Source organism: Girardinichthys multiradiatus, chromosome 22 (genome assembly GCF_021462225.1).
Source record: "Girardinichthys multiradiatus isolate DD_20200921_A chromosome 22, DD_fGirMul_XY1, whole genome shotgun sequence".
Classification (NCBI taxonomy): Eukaryota; Metazoa; Chordata; class Actinopteri; order Cyprinodontiformes; family Goodeidae; genus Girardinichthys; species Girardinichthys multiradiatus.
Genome location: NC_061814.1, coordinates 44156914 through 44175233, shown reverse-complemented (window position 1 = coordinate 44175233; position 18320 = coordinate 44156914). Strand labels below are relative to the sequence as shown.

General features: G+C 41.9%; 1 protein-coding gene across 3 annotated transcripts; it reads right to left on the bottom strand.

Moving 5' to 3' along the window:
- Nucleotides 1-140: 140 nt before the first annotated feature.
- LOC124858893 (NLR family CARD domain-containing protein 3-like) lies at nucleotides 141-17752 on the bottom strand. Of its 3 annotated transcripts, XM_047351218.1 has the most exons (11): nucleotides 17615-17752; nucleotides 16830-16943; nucleotides 15700-15801; nucleotides 15406-15513; nucleotides 8483-8561; nucleotides 8098-8323; nucleotides 5624-7391; nucleotides 5207-5380; nucleotides 4523-4687; nucleotides 2087-2133; nucleotides 141-1938 (listed from the first exon to the last, which is right to left on the bottom strand). In XM_047351218.1, the coding sequence occupies exons 1-11, from the start codon at nucleotides 17701-17703 to the stop codon at nucleotides 1400-1402; spliced, it is 3411 nt and encodes a 1136-aa protein (XP_047207174.1). In that variant the 5' UTR covers nucleotides 17704-17752; the 3' UTR covers nucleotides 141-1399. The 3 variants fall into 3 exon arrangements, with proteins under 3 accessions (XP_047207174.1, XP_047207176.1, XP_047207175.1); XM_047351220.1 differs by lacking the exons at nucleotides 15406-15513; nucleotides 15700-15801; XM_047351219.1 differs by lacking the exons at nucleotides 8483-8561; nucleotides 15700-15801; nucleotides 16830-16943 and having other exon boundaries at nucleotides 17615-17747.
- Nucleotides 17753-18320: the final 568 nt, after the last annotated feature.

The following is an 18320-nucleotide window of genomic DNA, read 5'->3' as shown; positions in this document are numbered from 1 at the left end:
AATCAACTAGATAAAGGTTTTTAGTTTCCAATTTAGGAAATAATATTTCCTTAAATATTTTTTATTTATTATTTTTTATATTTTTTTAAATAGGGACAGCTAATTAAACACCATAAAGAATCACTCATTCAAAAATGTTATTAGTTTCCAATCCAGATATTACTATTTTTATTTATTTATTTGTATAGCCCTTTCAAAACCTCCAACTAAGTGCTTTACAAAGCATACATAAAAAGGAAAAACATTTCATAAAAGGTAAAAGAGCAAACATCCATCAATAAAACAATAGGATAACTGGAATAATGTGCTACCAAACTTCTGGATGATAAAAGCCTTTCTAAACAATAATGTTTTAAGTTTTGGTTTTAAATGGCCCAGGTCAAATATAGAGCGTGGGTCTGGAGGGAGCTGGTTCCAGTCTAAGAGCAGCTACTGAGAACGCCCTGTCACCCCAGTGCACATACTTAGTCCTTGATACATTTAATACAAACTGGGATGAAGACCTCAGGGACCCACTATGCACACAAAGACACAGCAAATTAAATAAGATGGGTCCAAACCATTTAAAGCCTTAAAAACAAACAGTAGAAGTTTAAAATCTATTCTAAAACGGACAGGAAGCAAGTGCAAAGAAAATAAAACAGGAGTGATGCGCTCTCGTAACGTTGTACCCATAAGAGGCCGGGCAGCTGCATTTTGGAGTAGTTGCAGACAGTGAAGTAGTAACTGACTGACACCAACATAAAGAGCATTACAGTAGTCAATTTTAGAAATGATAAAATCGTGTATAGCCTTCTGAAGGTCTGAGTGGTTTAAAAAACACTTAACTTTAGCCAAAAGGCGTAATGATAAAAGCTCGACTTGACTACTGAATTAATGTGCTTAATTAAAATCCTTATCAAAAATCACACCCAGAGTTTTAACAGTATTACTGAAATTAAAATTCAGAACACTAACATCTGTGGTGGCATTACTACTAATTAGAATATGCTCAGTCTTTTGTTCACGCTGTAAATTGTCAAATCATTAATCATAACTGAGAAAGTTCCAGTGATGGAGGAAAAAAGGCACAACATTTCAATGAAATCTGAGTCATGAATGAAAGTTAAAAACCAAGAGAGAAACACAACATCCTGATATTCAGTGTGAAGCTTTGACTGGAAACAGACAGAACAACAACATGTGGATCCTGGAATAATAATCCCAGCTTCCATCTTTAAAGGACTGGAAGAGGAAGAAGTTTCCAAGGAATCATTTAGAAGAGTTTCACAAAGAAACTGATTGAATCCATGAATCTGAAAACGTGTTTCTGAGTGAAAGAGACAAACATGTAGAGACTGAACTTTCTGTTCAACAGTGAGAGTGTTTCTCTGACAGGAGGAGACTCTCTAGACCCAACTCAGCACAGAAACACTGAAGAACCTGGATTGAACGAGCAGAACCCAAATCCAGGATACAGAGGTTCAGTGAATGTGGTGTTGAAGGTGTGGAGGTGGATCAGTGAGTCAGAGGAGACTCTGTAGAAGGACAGGATGCCAGCAGGACAGTCCACATACACTGCTACTTTGTTGGAGATGGAGGAGGAGCAGGAGGAGATATACGTTTCTTTTTTATTGTGACAGATATAGTAACCATAATCATCAAAACATCTCAGATTCCAGGACTGATCATTCAATCCAAACCAATAGTCCTCCTTGTCTCCTCTCCTCTTGATTCTTCTGTAACTCACTGATATATTAACTAATCCATTCCACTCGACCTCCCAGTAACAGCGACCAGTCAGACCAGTTCTACACAGCAGCTGAGGCCAGTCATCAAATCTGTCTGGATGATCAGGATATGACTGAAGTTCCTCCACACATGTCACCTTCCTGTTGTCTTCAGACAGTTGGAGTTTTCTGTTCACTGTGTTTGTGTCGATTGTGAGCTGACAGGAATCTGATGGAGAGAACAAACACAATCCAGCTGCAGTTATTGATCATTTATTGACACTTTGATGATGACTCCTGAATGAGTGATGGACAGTTTGAAGATGGTTGAATGTGAGCTGCTTTGTTGTCATGAATCAAATGAAAAACACACTTACACTTCCTCAGACCTGGTGTCAACCATCGGACTCCAGCAGGCTCCACCCTGAAAGGAGGAGGAGGGTCAGACCATCAGTCTCTTCCAGCAGCAAACATGGACATTACATGTCTCTCAGACACACATTGTCCTCCACTGAGAAAGGAACAGTCCAACATTTGGACAAAACTCCAGAGAAAGAAAGAAGAGTTGAGAGCAGACAGACACCTGGGCTGTGATGAGTGATGATGAAAACATTACAAACTGCAGTGGATGTAGTAAGGACAGTTGGTGCTGCTGTAGCACAACTCATTTCTCCAAACACAGGAGAAGATCCAACAGAGAGGAGAAAGGAGATCCCTCAGTAACAAACTGATTCAGTGTCAAAGAAATATTTCCAGATGAAGTCAGACTAAAATGTTGGATTGTCACGCTGTTGCAACCAGACAGGTCAAGAAGAAAGCTTCAAGTTCTTCTCCTGTTCAGCTCTACGTTCCTGTCAGAGACTTCAGCTCCTCATGAGGAGAACAACTAAAGCCTGAAACAGACTGTCACAAACATCCTGATATCTCCTCCCTGAACAAAGGTTTGCAGCATCAAGGTGACTCTTAGCTTCATCTATGGAAAGATGTTCTCTAAAGGAGGTGGAGCCTGGACTGGAGGTACCAGTAGGAGCTCACCGCACACCATGAACGCCAGAGGGAGTTCTGTTTTCTGACATTTCTGACTTGTCTTCCTCTATCAGACCTTCTCTGCACCTGCAGCAGGTTCCTCCATACCCAGGAGTTAAAGTAGTTTTAAATTCTTGCAGATACTTAGGGGCGGAGCTAGATGGGGGGCCGGGGAGGCACTGGGGGCATATATACATAAATATATATATATGAATATATATATATATATATATATACATGAATATATATATATATATATATATATATAATGTGTGTTAATTGTTACTCTAATCTGTGGCCCCCTCGAGATCTCTGTCAGCAAAGTCCAAACTCTGTATAAGGCAGAAATTAATTTGACAGTTCGATTGTTTTCGCGGTTTTTATTTAAAAGTCTGTAGACGGCGGTTTTTTATGTCTGTGCACCACCTGTGTAAAATCTCCCAGTCCAATAAATCGAACTCACCGATCTCCTTGGCAACTGTTCTGTGTTTGAGGTAAGCTCGCATGTAGTGTATTTGAAATTTCTGGTCATAAGTGACGATTTCGAGCTGTACTGTGTTGTTGCATTATTTGCTGTTATTTCAGCTTTTAACTTTGTTCTCTCTCTTCTCTCCCTAGAAGCTACACCTGGCCTGACTCTGTGTCTACCTGTGACACCTTTCTGGAGAGGGGCATCGTCCGAGCTTCTGCTGGCAACAACTTAATGCTCACCTTCTACCGATGATCCACATAGCCCTGTCTTTCAGTGTTTAACCCTTTCTCTCTCCTAGACATGGCTACTGACTGAGCTTAACTGTAACTAACTCTATGTGCTCTCTTTCAGACTCTAACCTTGAAAACTGGCTCAGAGTTTATCTGTTCTTTCTTTCTAGATGAAACGACTAAAGGAGCTACATCCATTAACATTTGACTTTTCCTTCCCATAGAAAGTACTTCTGGATCAGTGCTTCTTTGTTCTCTTTGTGTCTCTGCTCTGTTCTCTCAAACCTCCAGTGGGTCGTGGCAGATGGCCGCTCACACATAGCCTGGTTCTGGTTCTGCTGGAGGTTTCTTCCTGTTAAAAGGGAGTTTTTCCTCTCCACTGTCGCTACATGCATGCTCAGTATGAGGGATTGCTGCAAAGTCAACACCAGTGACTGTCCACTGTCTCTACATGCTCATCCAGGAGGAGTGAATGCTGCAAGTCACTGACTGGATGCAATCTGTTGGGTTTCCTTAGATAGAAAAACGTTTTATCCAATTTGAATAAATAACTGAATCTGACTGAACTGTTCAATGGTTACGATTAATTGGAATGTATGAACCTGACTGTTGTGAAGTGCTTTGAGACAACATGTGTTGTGAATTGGGGCTATAGAAATAAACTGAACTGAATTGTAATTCAGCAAAATAACATGAAACACAACTAGTTTCTCTACCTTTGCTTTTAACTGGGGTATTTAGCAGCGAGCAGACAGACATTAAACGTAGCGGTGCTCGTTTTAAAGGCTAGCCGTTCATTAAAACCTCGAGCTCCGAGGGGAGAGAAGCAAAGCAAGAGCATTGAAGCTCCAGCAAAGCAGAACAGTTCAGAAACTATCTGGAATGAGGGGAAAAAAGCTATATTTATATTTATGATCTGATCTTCTTTGTGTGCTCGTGAATGTTTGCAGTCGTAACTGGTTCTGGATAACAGCTTCATAGCAGACAGCCGTTCGTCCTTCTTCTCGGTACTGTGTACCGGTGCAGAATCTTTTATTGGTACGCAGTACCGGACCGTACCAGCTCACTTTCACCCCTGTCCATACCTGAGAGCTTCCAGTCTCCAGTGTGGATCCTTCAGTCCAGCCGACAGCAGCTTCACTCCTGGATGATTGTAGCTCAGGTCCAACTCTTTCAGATGGGATGGGTTGGAACTCAGAGCTGAGGCCAGAGAAGCACAACCTTCCTCTGAGATCAGACAGCCTGACAAGCTGCAGACACACAATTCAACACACATGATGAGAACATGAGAACGTTGAGGTAGAACCCAAGTTCTGAACTGGTCATTTTCAGGAGGAAAAACCCAAGAAACTGGTGCTGAACTGGTTAATAAAATAAAATCTAAATCAAACTGTATTTGTTCTCTATGTAACATTTGACACATTTAAACAGATGAATCCTGACTAGAGATCCACTGGGATGGAAACTCTGAAAACTGACACCAACTCTGAAGGAGCTGGCTTTAAGCTTTCTTCAAACTGGACCTAAAGAATATAAGATAAACTGGTGGTCCCAGTAGAACCATTGTTCTGGTGTTTAGATAGATTTAATCTCATTGATAAAGGCAAGAAATGAAGCTGAGACAAAGAATAAAGCAGTGGTTTGTATTCATAGTGAATAAAGGTCAGACAAGAAAAGTTGACAAATCTATTATTGAAATAATATTTCCATCATCTTTGATAGCAGCTAATGGACAGAAATCTGGCTTCTACAGGACTGAGAACATTTACCTGAGAGTTTCTAGTTTACAGTTTGGACTCTCCAGTCCAGCAGATAGAAGCTTCACTCCTGAATCCTGCAGGTTGTTGTTACTCAGGTCCAGTTCTCTGAGACTGGAGGACTGGGAGCTGAGAACTGAGGACAGAGCTCCACAGCTTCTCTCTGAGAGGTTACAGCCACTCAGTCTGAGGAGACATGGAGAAAAATCTGGTATTAAACAATCAAGAATGATGTTTATTTCTTTACTGTCACCAATGTTCTCCTTGGAAAGATTGATGGAACCGTCTTATTTTACACGTCTTCATGTTGCCTTTTGTTGTGAACTGGTTCATTATAAATAAACTGAAACAACATGAATCAATATTTACCTCATCATCAGCAGATTTCTCACTATCAGAAATAAATGCAGTAACAATCTATGTCCTTACAGAGCTTTGTTGGAGGCTTTAACTACTGGCAGCAGCCTCAGAAGAACCTCCTCTGAAGCAGAGTATTTCTTCAGGTCAAACACATCCAGATCTTCTCCTGATGACACTAAGATGAAGATTAGAGCTGACCACTGAGCAGGAGACAGTTCATCTGTGGAGAGACGTCCTGAACTCAGAGACTGTTGGATCTCCTCCACTAGAGAACGATCCTTCAGTTCATTCAGACAGTGGAAAAGATTGATGCTTTTCTCAGCAGACACATTCTCACTGATCTTCTGCTTGATGTACTGAACTGTTTCCTGATTGGTCTGAGAGTTACTTCCTGTCTGTGTCAGCAGACCTTGTAGGAGTCTCTGATTGGACTGCAGTGAAAGTCCCAGGAGGAAGCGGAGAAACAAGTCCAGGTGTCCATTTGGACTCTGTAGGGCCTGGTCAACAGCTCTCTGATGAAGAGACTTTAGTTTAGGCTCCTTAGATGTTGTTTGCATTTCTTCCAGCAGGATGACACCAGAGTTGATGAAGGTCAGATGGACATGAAGAGCAGCCAGAAACTCCTGAACACTCAGATGGATGAAGCAGAACACCTTGTCCTGGTACAGCCCTCTCTCCTCTCTAAAGATCTGTGTGAACACTCCTGAGTAAACTGAGGCTGCTCTGATATCGATGCCACACTCTGTCAGGTCTGATTCATAGAAGATCAGGTTTCCTTTCTGCAGCTGATCAAAAGCCAGTTTTCCCAGAGACTCAATCATCTTCCTGCTCTCTGGACTCCAGTGTGGATCTGTTTCAGATCCTCCATCATACTTGACCTTCTTGACTTTGGTCTGAACCACCAGGAAGTGGATGTACATCTCTGTCAGGGTGTTGGGCAGCTCTCCTCCCTCTCTGGTCTTCAACACATCCTCCAGAACCGTAGCTGTGATCCAGCAGAAGACTGGGATGTGGCACATGATGTGGAGGCTTCTTGATTTCTTCATGTGGGAGATGGTCTGCCTGGCCTGCTTCTCATCTCTGAATCTCTTCCTGAAGTACTGCTCCTTCTGTAGGTCAGTGAACCCTCTGACCTCTGTCACCATGCCAACACACTCAGGAGGAATCTGATTGGCTGCTGCAGGTCGTGTGGTTATCCAGAGGAGAGCAGAGGGAAGCAGTTTCCCCCTGATGAGGTTTGTCAGCAGAACATCCACTGAGGTGGACTCTGTGACATCAGTCAGGATCTCCTTGTTGTGGAAGTCCAGAGGAAGTCGACTCTCATCCAGACCATCAAAGATGAACAGAACCTGGAAGTGTTCAAAGCTGCAGATTTCTTTGGTTTCTTTAAAGAAGTGATGAACAAGGTCCACCAAGCTGAACTTTTTATCTTTCAGCACATTCAGCTCTCTGAAGGTGAATGGAAATATGAACTGGATGTTCTGGTGGGCTTTGTCTTCAGCCCAGTCCAGAGTGAACTTCTGGGTTAAGACTGTTTTCCCAATGCCAGCCACTCCCTTTGTCATCACTGTTCTGATTGGTTGATCTCTTCCAGGTGGGACTTTAAAGATGTCTTCTTGTCTGATGGTTGTTTCTGGTCTGTGTGGTTTCCTGGATGCTGTTTCAATCTGTCTGACCTCATGTTCATCATTGACCTCTCCAGTCCCTCCCTCTGTGATGTAGAGCTCTGTGTAGATCTGGTTCAAAGGGATTGGACTTCCTGCTTTAGCGATCCCCTCAAACACACACTGGAACTTCTTCTTCAGACCAGATTTAAGTTCTTGTTGACAGAAGAATTCTAAATTAACACAAAAAACAAAATCAGGAAGGAAACAAAATGATCTTCTGGAGATGATTAGAATAAATATGATTCCATCTCTTCCAGGGACGAAAATACCATTTTATTTTTGGGGGGGACACTAAACAGAACAATTTCAAAGAGTAATTCTTGGGGGGGACATGAAATAAAGGCTACCTCTCTCTTTCCTGCTCCTTGGCAATTTTTCAGCATGTTAAAATTATGTTATTGAAAGTAATATTTGTAGTTATAGCATTGCTCTTTATTAGTCCATATTTTACCCTTATACAAGTTTTTCTATGTTCAACCATTGATGTCAACAATGGCATTAGGTGAAAGGTAGCAATGGTCCATCTTTATGATTACATCTAACAGAATTTATTTGCATCCAGCTCTAATTTACACTTTGGTCCATCAAAATGTGAATTAGAATTATATCTGACAATAACATCCTGACAGAGGTTTTTGAAAAATCTGTCCTCAGTCCTAAGTGATCTCTTTTCCCTCCTCGCTCTCTACTCATGTGTCCCATCAGTGCTGCTACTAACATTCAGCTTGTTAACCATCATAAGCTAGGCTATTAGCTTAGCTAGCAGCTGATAGGAGAGGCTGGTTTTCGACAAAGCGGGAGAAATATCCCTTTTTATGTTATAATCTTGCACAAGCCCCCCCCCCCCAGGTTCAATCTTTGTAGAAATCCTCTTACTGCTCTGCAGATGGTCAGCCAGCTCCTCCTGCTTCATCCTCCTCAAGAAGATCACGGTGATCTTCATCAGTGCCTCGCTGCTGCTTCTTCTCTGCTCTTCATCCTCACCTTCCAACACCTCATCATCTCTCGGACTCTCTGAGCATTCTGGGTCATCTGGACTCAGAACCTTCTGGATCTTCTTCAGCTCGTTCTTCACAAAAGTGACCATGTTGTCCTCCAGCAGCTGGAACAGAACAATATATGAAGGACACATCAGACTGAGATCATGGAGCCAAATATCAGAACCATGTTGGACAGACTGACAGTCCACTGGTCTACAAAGTGCAGCATGGAGATGACTGAAGAGAACCGATGGAGAAGTAGATGTTGTACATGTACAGACCATGAATATGGAGTCCAGCTGGGTTTGATGCTGCTGGGCAGAAGGACCACTGGAAACCTCTGAGTTCTGCTGGTCCAATCTGTGGAGGAACCAGGAACAATCAGGAAGTAAGGAAATATTCATCCAGGAGTTTCCACAGATGAAATCACCAAGAGCTTCACAGTAAAAGTCCTTCAACAGAAAAACAGAACATCAGATGAACACGATGCAAAGATGTTAAAAAGAGGAAGATGAAACAAAAGGATGAAGACCAGAACCACCAGAACCACCCAGTAGACACTTTAAAAAGTGGGTCTTAAACTGGGACTTAAAACTGTCAGCAGATCTAATGCTGGTGGGAACAGTGGAGGTGAAGGTTCTGTCCACACAGGTCTTCAGGACAGTGTGTGGGACATACAGCAGGTTGTGATGACTAGATCTAAGGTGGTGTGGACCTGGAGGAGGTCTGAGATATGTGGGTCCATGTAGGGTCCTGTTCTGGGTGTGATGTTGAGTATTTTAAATGGATCCTGTAGGTCACTGAAAGCCAGTAAGATCAGATTATATCTGTCCACACAGAGACAATCAGAAGGTAAAGGTCCATGAAGTGATATCTGGAGGTCAGCAGAGAATCAGATGATCCAGGTAGCTGTAAAAGTTTAATGTTCCTGCTGATCCCACTAAGAATTAGCAGAACCTCTGATGGTCCACTTCAACTCATTCTGGTTGAGTTCCAGCAGATCTCACCAACATCATCATGAATCTTTCATCCCTGCTGAGCTGCTCTCACAATGCTCAAAGGAACCAGGTCTGGATGGGTCAGACTGGCTTTACAGGTATTTCCCAGTGGGTCGTGGAAATGGGTTCCACTGTTAGTCTGACATGGATCCAGGAAGCAGCAGAACATCATGATCAGCATCAACACTCCAGAAATGAAGATATGAAGGTGTTTTCATTATAACGGGGCAGCTGATTTCTGGAGATAATGGATCAGAACCACTGTCTGGAAATAGAACTGTTTGATCAGAAGCTGATTGGATGCTCTGTTGCTCTGGGTAACGTCACTTCCTGTTTTCGCTGTTGGTGAATTGTTTGGTGTGTGAAGCTCTCTCGTTTGATCTGATTTCTCTCTACTATAATATCTCTTACTAAACAAGTTAAAACACATAGTTTCTGTTGCTACTTTTAACGTTTGGGGACTCTCCGTGTTTACACGGTTTTTCTAGTAGTGGTAAAGGGTCGCTAGCTTAGCTTTAGCTCCAACATGGCTACCTGTTCTGCTGTTTCTCTCTCTGAGTCTCCTCCTCTCTCCTGCTCTCTGTGTCAGATGTTCAGTTACTCCTCTGCCTCCTTTAGTGATAATGGGACGTGTAATAAATGTAGCATTTTTGTAGCTTTGGAGGCAAGGGTGTCAGAATTGGAGGCCCGGCTCCGCGCTGTTGAAAAACCAGCAGATAGCCGAGGCCCCTTAGCCAGCGCGGAGCCACCGAGGGTAGCTCCCCGTAGCTGTCCTCCAGCAGAGCCCGCGCAGCCGGGACCTCAGGCCGGCTTGGTGACGGTACGTAGAAAGTATAGTTCTAGATCCCAGCCCACAGGTCACCACCAACCCGTCTGCGTTTCTAACAGATTTTCCCCGCTCAGTGACACACCCGCTGAGAAGCCAACTCTGGTAATTGGCAGCTCCATAGTCAGAAACGTGGCCCTAGAGACACCAGCGACCATAGTCAAATGTCTGCCAGGGGCCAGAACGGGCGACATCAAATCCTACCTGAAACTGCTGGCTAAGGATCAGCATAAATACAGTAAGATTGTTATTCACGCTGGCGGTAATGACACCCGGTTACGTCAATCAGAGGTCACCAAAGTTAGTATTGCTTCGGTGTGTAAGTTTGCCAAAACAATGTCAAACTCCGTCATTTTCTCTGGTCCCTTCCCCGATCTGACCAGTGACGACATGTTTAGCTGCATGCTGTCATTCAACCGCTGGCTGTCTAGATGGTGTCCAGAAAACAATGTGGGTTACAATGATAACTGGTGAACATTTTGGGGAAAACCTGGTCTGATCCAGAGAGACGGCACCCATCCCATTTTGGATGGAGCTGCTCTTCTTTCTAGGAATCTGGCCGAATTTATTAGTTCTCCAAACCTCTGACAACCCAGGGTTTAGACCAGGAAGCAGGGTCGTAGTTTAACACTCCTCTCTGCAGCTTCTGTACTGCTACCCACCCATTACCCTATTAAGACAGTGTCTCGCCCACGGCCAAAATTCAATAGATTAAAAAATAATCTAAAAGGAGGAAATCAGGAAAATCTCATAAAAATAAACACAACTCAGACTGAAAAGAAAAATAAAACAATTAAATGTGGCTTACTGAACATAAGATCTCTCTCTTCAAAGACTTTGCTAGTTAGTGACCTGATTTGTGACAATCAGATTGATTTATTTTGCTTCACAGAAACCTGGCTGCAGCAAGAGGATTATGTTACTAGAAATGAGTCAACTCCTACTAATTATTTAAATTTTCACATTCCTCGAAAGACTGGGCGACGAGAAGTAGCAACCATTTTCAGTCCGATTTATTGATTAGTCTCAGACCAATCAATAGCTACAACTCTTTTGAATATTTAATCCTTAGTTTTCCTCATTCAAATATCAAAGCACTAAAACCTCTTCTGTTTGTTGTTTTGTACCGTCCATCAGGCCCTTACTCTCAATTTTTAGATCAGTTATCAGACCTTTTATCTGATTTAGTGTTAAATACAGATAAGGTTATTATAGTGGGGGATTTTAACATTCATGTAGACATTGAAAGTGATAGCCTAAATATAGCGTTTAATGCTATTTTAGACTCAATTGGCTTTGCTCAAAACATTAACAAACCTACCCACCTTTGTCTTCATTCTCTGGACCTTGTGCTGACATATGGCATTGAGTGTAAAGACATAACAATATTCTCTCATAACCCTGTCCTGTCTGACCATTTCTTAATAACCTTTGAGTTTATTTTAACCGAGTACTCCACACCTGAAAGAAAATTTCATTATAGTAGATCATTATCAGGCGATGCTGTAACAACCTTTAAAGAATCTGTTCCACTTTTAATTTCCTCATTATCACTGAAAAACACAGTGGAGGGCAATAATTCTGTTTCTGCCCCTTCACAAATTGATTATTTTGTTCATAGTGTTACCTCATCATTGCGTGGTGCATTAGACAATGCAGCCCCCTTGAAAAAGAAGGTAATCATTAATAGGAGGCTAGCTCCTTGGTTTAATTCAGAGCTGCGTACTTTAAAGCACAATGTTAGAAAATTGGAGAGAAAATGGCGTTCTACACACCTAGAGGATTCCTACTTAATCTGGAAAAATAACCTACTGTTGTATAAAAAGACACTTCACCAAGCTAGAACAGCTTATTTCTCATCATTAATAGAAGAGAACAAGAATAATTCTAGGTTTCTCTTTAGTACAGTTGCTAAACTTACACAGAGTCATAGCTCTGTTGAGCCATCCATTCCCTTAGCTCTCAGCAGTCATGACTTTATGGGATTCTTCTTAAATAAAATTGATTCTATTAAAAATAAAATCTTTGACATACTCCCGAAGATGATTACTTCATCCTCAGCAAGTGAGACAACATTGGAAATAACTGTAGAACCTGATCTGTGTTTGGACTGTTCTGATCCTGTGGAGCTTCCTGAGTTATCAGAAATATTAGCTTCATCTAAACCTTCAACTTGTATGTTAGACCCAATCCCAACCAAATTATTTAAGGAAGTGTTCCCTCTGATTATCAGCCCCATTTTAGATATGATTAATCTATCTTTAGTAAATGGATCAGAACCACAAGCTTTTAAGTTAGCTGTAATAAAACCTTTACTTAAGAAACCTTCACCTGATCGAGATGACTTGAAAAATTACAGACCTATATCCAATCTTCCATTCTTATCTAAAATTCTTGAGAAAATAGTTGCTAATCAAATGTGTGAACATTTACACAGCAATGACCTGTTTGAAGAGTTTCAGTCAGGTTTCAGAGCTCATCATAGCACTGAAACAGCTCTGCTGAAAGTCACTAATGATATTCTTATGGCCTCAGATAATGGACTTGTGTCTGTTCTGGTTCTGTTAGATCTCAGTGCTGCATTTGATCCAGTCGACCATAATATTCTCTTAAAAAGGCTGGAATATGCTGTAGGGATCAGGGGAACAGCGCTAGGCTGGTTTAAATCTTATTTGTCTGACAGATTCCAGTTTGTTCATGTAAATGATAAATCATCTTTAACCTCCAGGGTTAATTGTGGAGTACCACAGGGTTCAGTACTTGGGCCAATTCTCTTTACTATATATATATGCTTCCAATAGGTCAAATTATCAGGCAGCATGGGATACATTTTCACTGTTACGCTGATGATACTCAGCTTTACTTATCCATAAATCCTGATTAACCCAACCAGTTAGATAGACTACAAGCATGTCTTGAAGATATAAAAACTTGGATGACGTTAAATGTTTTGCTTCTAAATTCAGACGAGACAGAAGTTGTCGTCTTTGGACCGGAGTCTTTAAAAAAGAAACTGCTTAGTCAATCACTTAACCTGGATGGCATTAAATTGACCTGCGGTAATAAAGTAAAAAACCTTGGTGTTAACTTTGACTAGGACATGTCATTTAAATCCCATATTAAACAGGTTTCTAGGATTTCCTTCTTTCATCTCCGGAACATTGCCAAAATTAGAAATATCCTGTCTAGGAGTGACGCTGAAAAACTAGTTCATGCATTTGTTACTTCAAGGCTGGACTTTTGTAATTCTTTACTATCAGGATGTCCACAAAATGCAGTTAAAAGCCTTCAGCTGATTCAAAATGCTGCAGCAAGAGTTCTGATGAAAATTAAAAAGAGAGATCATATTTCTCCTATTTTAGCTTCCCTTCATTGGCTCCCTGTTAAATCCAGAATAGAATTCAAAATTGTCCTCCTCACATATAAAGCCCTTAATGATCTAGCTCCATCATACATCAGAGATCTGATTGGTCCATATGTTCCTAACTGAGCACTTTGTTCTCAGACTGCAGGTTTACTGGTGGTTCCTAGAGTCTCTAGAAGTAGAATGGGAGGCAGATCCTTTAGTTATCAGGCTCCTCTCCTGTGGAACCAGCTCCCAGTTTTAGTCCGTGAGGCAGACACCCTGTCTACTTTTAAGGCTAGGCTTAAAACTTTCCTTTTTGATAAAGCTCATAGTTAGAGCGGCTTAGGTTATCCTGAACTATCTGTGTAGTTATGCTGCTATAGGCTTAGGCTGCTGGAGGACATAATGACCACTTTCACCCTCTTCGCTACATTCTCACACTACTCTCCAATTTTGCATTGTTTGCTGTTATTTCAGCTTTTAACTTTGTTCTCTCTTTTCTCTTCCTAGAAGCTACACCTGGCCTGACTCTGTGTCTACCTGTGACACCTTTCTGGAGAGGGGAATCGTCCGAGCTTCTGCTGGCAACAACTTAATGCTCACCTTCTACAGATGATCCACATGGCCCTGTCTTTCGGGGTTTAACCCTTTCTCTCTCCTAGACATGGCTACTGACTGAGCTTCTACTGTGACTAACTCTATGTGCTCTCTTTCAGACTCTAACCTTGAAAACTGGATCAGAGTTTATCTGTTCTTTCTTTCTAGATGAAACAACTAAAGGAGCTACATCCATTAACATTTACTTTTCCTTCCCATAGAAAGTACTCCTGGATCAGTGCTTCTTTGTTCTCTTTGTGTCTCTACTCTGTTCTCTCAAACACCCAGTCGGTCGTGGCAGATGGCCGCTCACACTGAGCCTGGTTCTGGTTCTGCTGGAGGTTTCTTCCTGTTAAAAGGGAGTTTTTCCTCTCCACTGTCGCTACATGCATGCTCAGTATGAGGGATTGCTGCAAAGTCAACACCAGTGACTGTCCACTGTCTCTACATGCTCATCCAGGAGGAGTGAATGCTGCAAGTCACTGACTGGATGCAATCTGCTGGGTTTCCTTAGACAGAAAAACTTTTTATCCAATTTGATTAAATAACTGAACCTGACTTTGTAAAGAGCCTTGAGACGACATGTGTTGTGAATTGGCGCTATATAAATAAAACTGAATTGAATTGAATTGAACATCTGAGAGCTTACTGGGAGGAAACTGGGTTTCTGTTCTTGGTTCCTAAAGAAATGTACCGTCTGATTTTCCAGAACCTCAGAAACCAGACTGAGGAGACCGTTCCATACAACCTTTCTGAACACATTTTCATTAGTTGCTGCAGTGATGCAAACTAGTCTGAAGCACAACTGAAATGTAATGAATCCATTGAGATGTTGAAGAGCTGAAGAACATGCTGCAGCTCTGAACTCCTGAGAGGGAACATCACCAAGTCACTGGTTCAGATACGTGTGATTGTTCCAACTACAGCTGAGAAGATCTGAGACTCTTCATCACTAGAACTGAGGAAGACTTTCAGATACCATGAAGAAACGGTTCAGGAACAGAGAAACAAAGTCCAGTTGGTTCCAGGTTAAATTTGATTCAATCACTATGAATATGGGAGAGGGACCAAACAGTCCAGTTAGCTCATTAACATGTTGCAGAACCATTCAGAACCAATCAGAGTGAGCTCTGGTCCAAACTAAATATTTGACTTTAACAAGAGAAAAGTGTTTAATGATGGCGACTAATCAATGAGGTCCAAAAGCAACCAGATCAGAGCTGTTCAACATGATGTAGCAGCATCCAGGACGCCTCCAACAACATCCATTCTTTCCACTTTCACTGCTGAGGTTCTGGAGAACATCCAACACACACCGCTTCACATATGAACATAGAAATGTAGAAAAAGAGCTGAGCTCACGTTAAACACATGATGGAATAAAACCATTTCAGACTGACTCAGTTTCCATAGTTACAGCAGTTAGATACAGCTCACCTCTCTGAGGATGGAGATCCAGGAGATCTGAAGGTAATAGGATGACCCATTGACCTGTCGCTCTTAAAGGACACACAGCTGGGTTCTGGTTCTGGTCTCTGATGGATCCTGACAGAAAAACTCTCATTAAAAACCTTCAGTGATGTTTGGGTTAAAATAAAATCTTAAAACACGTGACAGATTGTTACAATTTGCTTCAAATGATTCAAATCAGCAACTTTCTAACGCTGAAATAATTTCCCTGATAACCTCATTTTTCCCTGAATATCAAACAGTCAAGTTTTAAAGTCTTACTTTATCTCAGCTGAACGTCTTTCTTGAAGATCGTTCCAAGGCTTCGACATTTTTCTCTTTCTGAACACAGACTGGAGTTCAGATTCATTTCCATGCTGATTTCTGTGGATAAAGAAAAGTTTGGTGATATTAGTGCTGAGTTCTGACATGGAGGAGAATCAGGAGTCACTCTGATTATCCAAGGAGGACCTGATGGAGCTTCATGAAGGGTTGGTGTTGTGTTTGTAACGTTCTGAGGTGAAATCAGGGCCACAGCTGGCTTAGAGCGTTCTCCAGAGTGATAGGCTCTGAGCCCAGAACCTACCACAGCAGAACATAAACTCCACCATACCTACGGTGTGCCCTGCCACGGGTCCTCCCCCATTACATCTTCAGAGGCTGCAAGGTTCCCCCCACACCAACAGTCCCAGTTCAGCCAGTGTGGCCACGACCACAGGCACAGAAGAGGAAAATGCATCCCTCAGTGCGACCTGCAGTACTTTGTGTATACTTGTATATAAACTGAATTAATGTGAAATGCTGCTATGAGTTCAGGGGTGTGTGTCTAGATTGACTGAGTCATACCTAAAGACTCTAGAGAAACCAACTAACCTAACAGTGTTTGGACTCTGGGAGGAAGCTGGAGAACTCAGAGAGAACCCATGCATTCATGGTGAGAACATGGAAACTCCATGCAGGAAGACCTCAGGCTGGGATTTGAACCCAGGAGCTTCTCATTGCAAAGCAACAGTGCTACTAACTGATCTCCAATGCAACCCCTGGTTACTTCAATATGGACCAAAATAATCATGGTCTAGTTTATGTTATATATTCAGAGTGAGCTCCGGTCCAAACTAAATATTTGACTTTAACAAGAGAAAAGTGTTTAATGATGGCGACTAATCAATGAGGTCCAAAAGCAACCAGATCAGAGCTGTTCAACATGATGTAGCAGCATCCAGGACGCCTCCAACAACATCCATTCTTTCCACTTTCACTGCTGAGGTTCTGGAGAACATCCAACACACACCGCTTCACATATGAACATAGAAATGTAGAAAAAGAGCTGAGCTCACGTTAAACACATGATGGAATAAAAACATTTCAGACTGACTCAGTTTCCATAGTTACAGCAGTTAGATACAGCTCACCTCTCTGAGGATGGAGATCCAGGAGATCTGAAGTTAGTAGGATGACCCATTGACCAGTCGCTCTTAAAGGACACACAGCTGGGTTCTGGTTCTGGTTTGAGTCTCTGATGGATCCTGACAGAAACATTATGATTAAAACACACTCTGTGAGGTTCTGTTTACATACCAGCTAACATTTACATTATGGACCCATCTGGACAGGAACCGGGCTGAAAAATGGGACCCAGATGTAATTGTCTACAAGTTTAATAACAGCTCCATGTTAATTGTCTATTTAGGTTTGATGAAGGACAGTTCTGGGTAAAATTTGGGACCCATATGGGACCAGAGGTTCTGCTACAGTTGAACTGATTTTCTAGAGACCTATTTGAGACCCAGTCAGTACCTCCATAGAGTGAACAGCTGGTTCTGTTGATATGGGTCGTATTTAGACAGAAAATAAATGTCAACATTATTCCATAAATGTCTGATCTGCCATCCTTCTTTCTAGGATGAAGAATGTTGAACACATGTTGGTCATCAAGATCCAGGAAATGTGTTGGAAGTTGGTGAGTTTTTCCAGATGTGTCCTGCTGGAACCCAGAGCTCTAACCAACAGGCTGGTTCTGAAACACTGACTTGCTGTTTGTAAGAACCCACTGATACCATGCTGAGCTGCCTCTGTTCAGTCTGTATGAAGCACCAAAGAGGAGCAGCAGCAGCTTCATGACCACGTCTTCTTTGGCCTGATATAGTGTGAACGCTGTGTGAAAAGGGCTATGGACAGTTAGAGATGGTGATCTCACCTCTGACCTTTGCTCTGGCTCTCATGTTTCCCACACAGAGTGGTTTTAGAGGGAGGGACTCCCTCCTCTCTGTCCTCACACTGATCCATGCTGCTGAATTCACATCCACATCAGCTCACACACACTTTCTAACTTCACCTGCAGAGGAAACACAAATCATTCATCTGAACATCAACTCTGATCATCCTTTACATCATCTGTGCTGGAAAAAGATCAGCTGCTCCTCCTCTGATTGGCTCTTCTTCTCTGCTTCATATCAGTGTCAGTTGAATGCAGTCAGACAGCAGTGTGAGGCAGCTGCTGTACTTCTACTATCAGTCCACTAGATGGAGTCATGGAGCAACATTTCATTCACTGATTCACTCTGGAAGCTTCAGTCCATCATATTGACTCAGTTCAACATGTGAAACCATCTCAGCTGATAGATGAAGCAGCAGAGGACCATCAGTGTTCAGAGGACTTTAGATCAGGAAATACAATCAGAGACACATCTTAGATCTCAGCTGCTGGGAGAAGTTTAATAAAGTAGATTAAAGTATTTTTTCTCCTTTTATTACCATGAAAAACAGACTAAAACTAAATCAAATGTAAAATCTGGAAGCAGAGAAAATGTTTGAGAACAAACACAAACAAAAGGATGATGATGAAGGAATGAAGAAATTCCAGTTTGACTGGAAAGACTGAAGGAGCTGCAGAACCACAGACG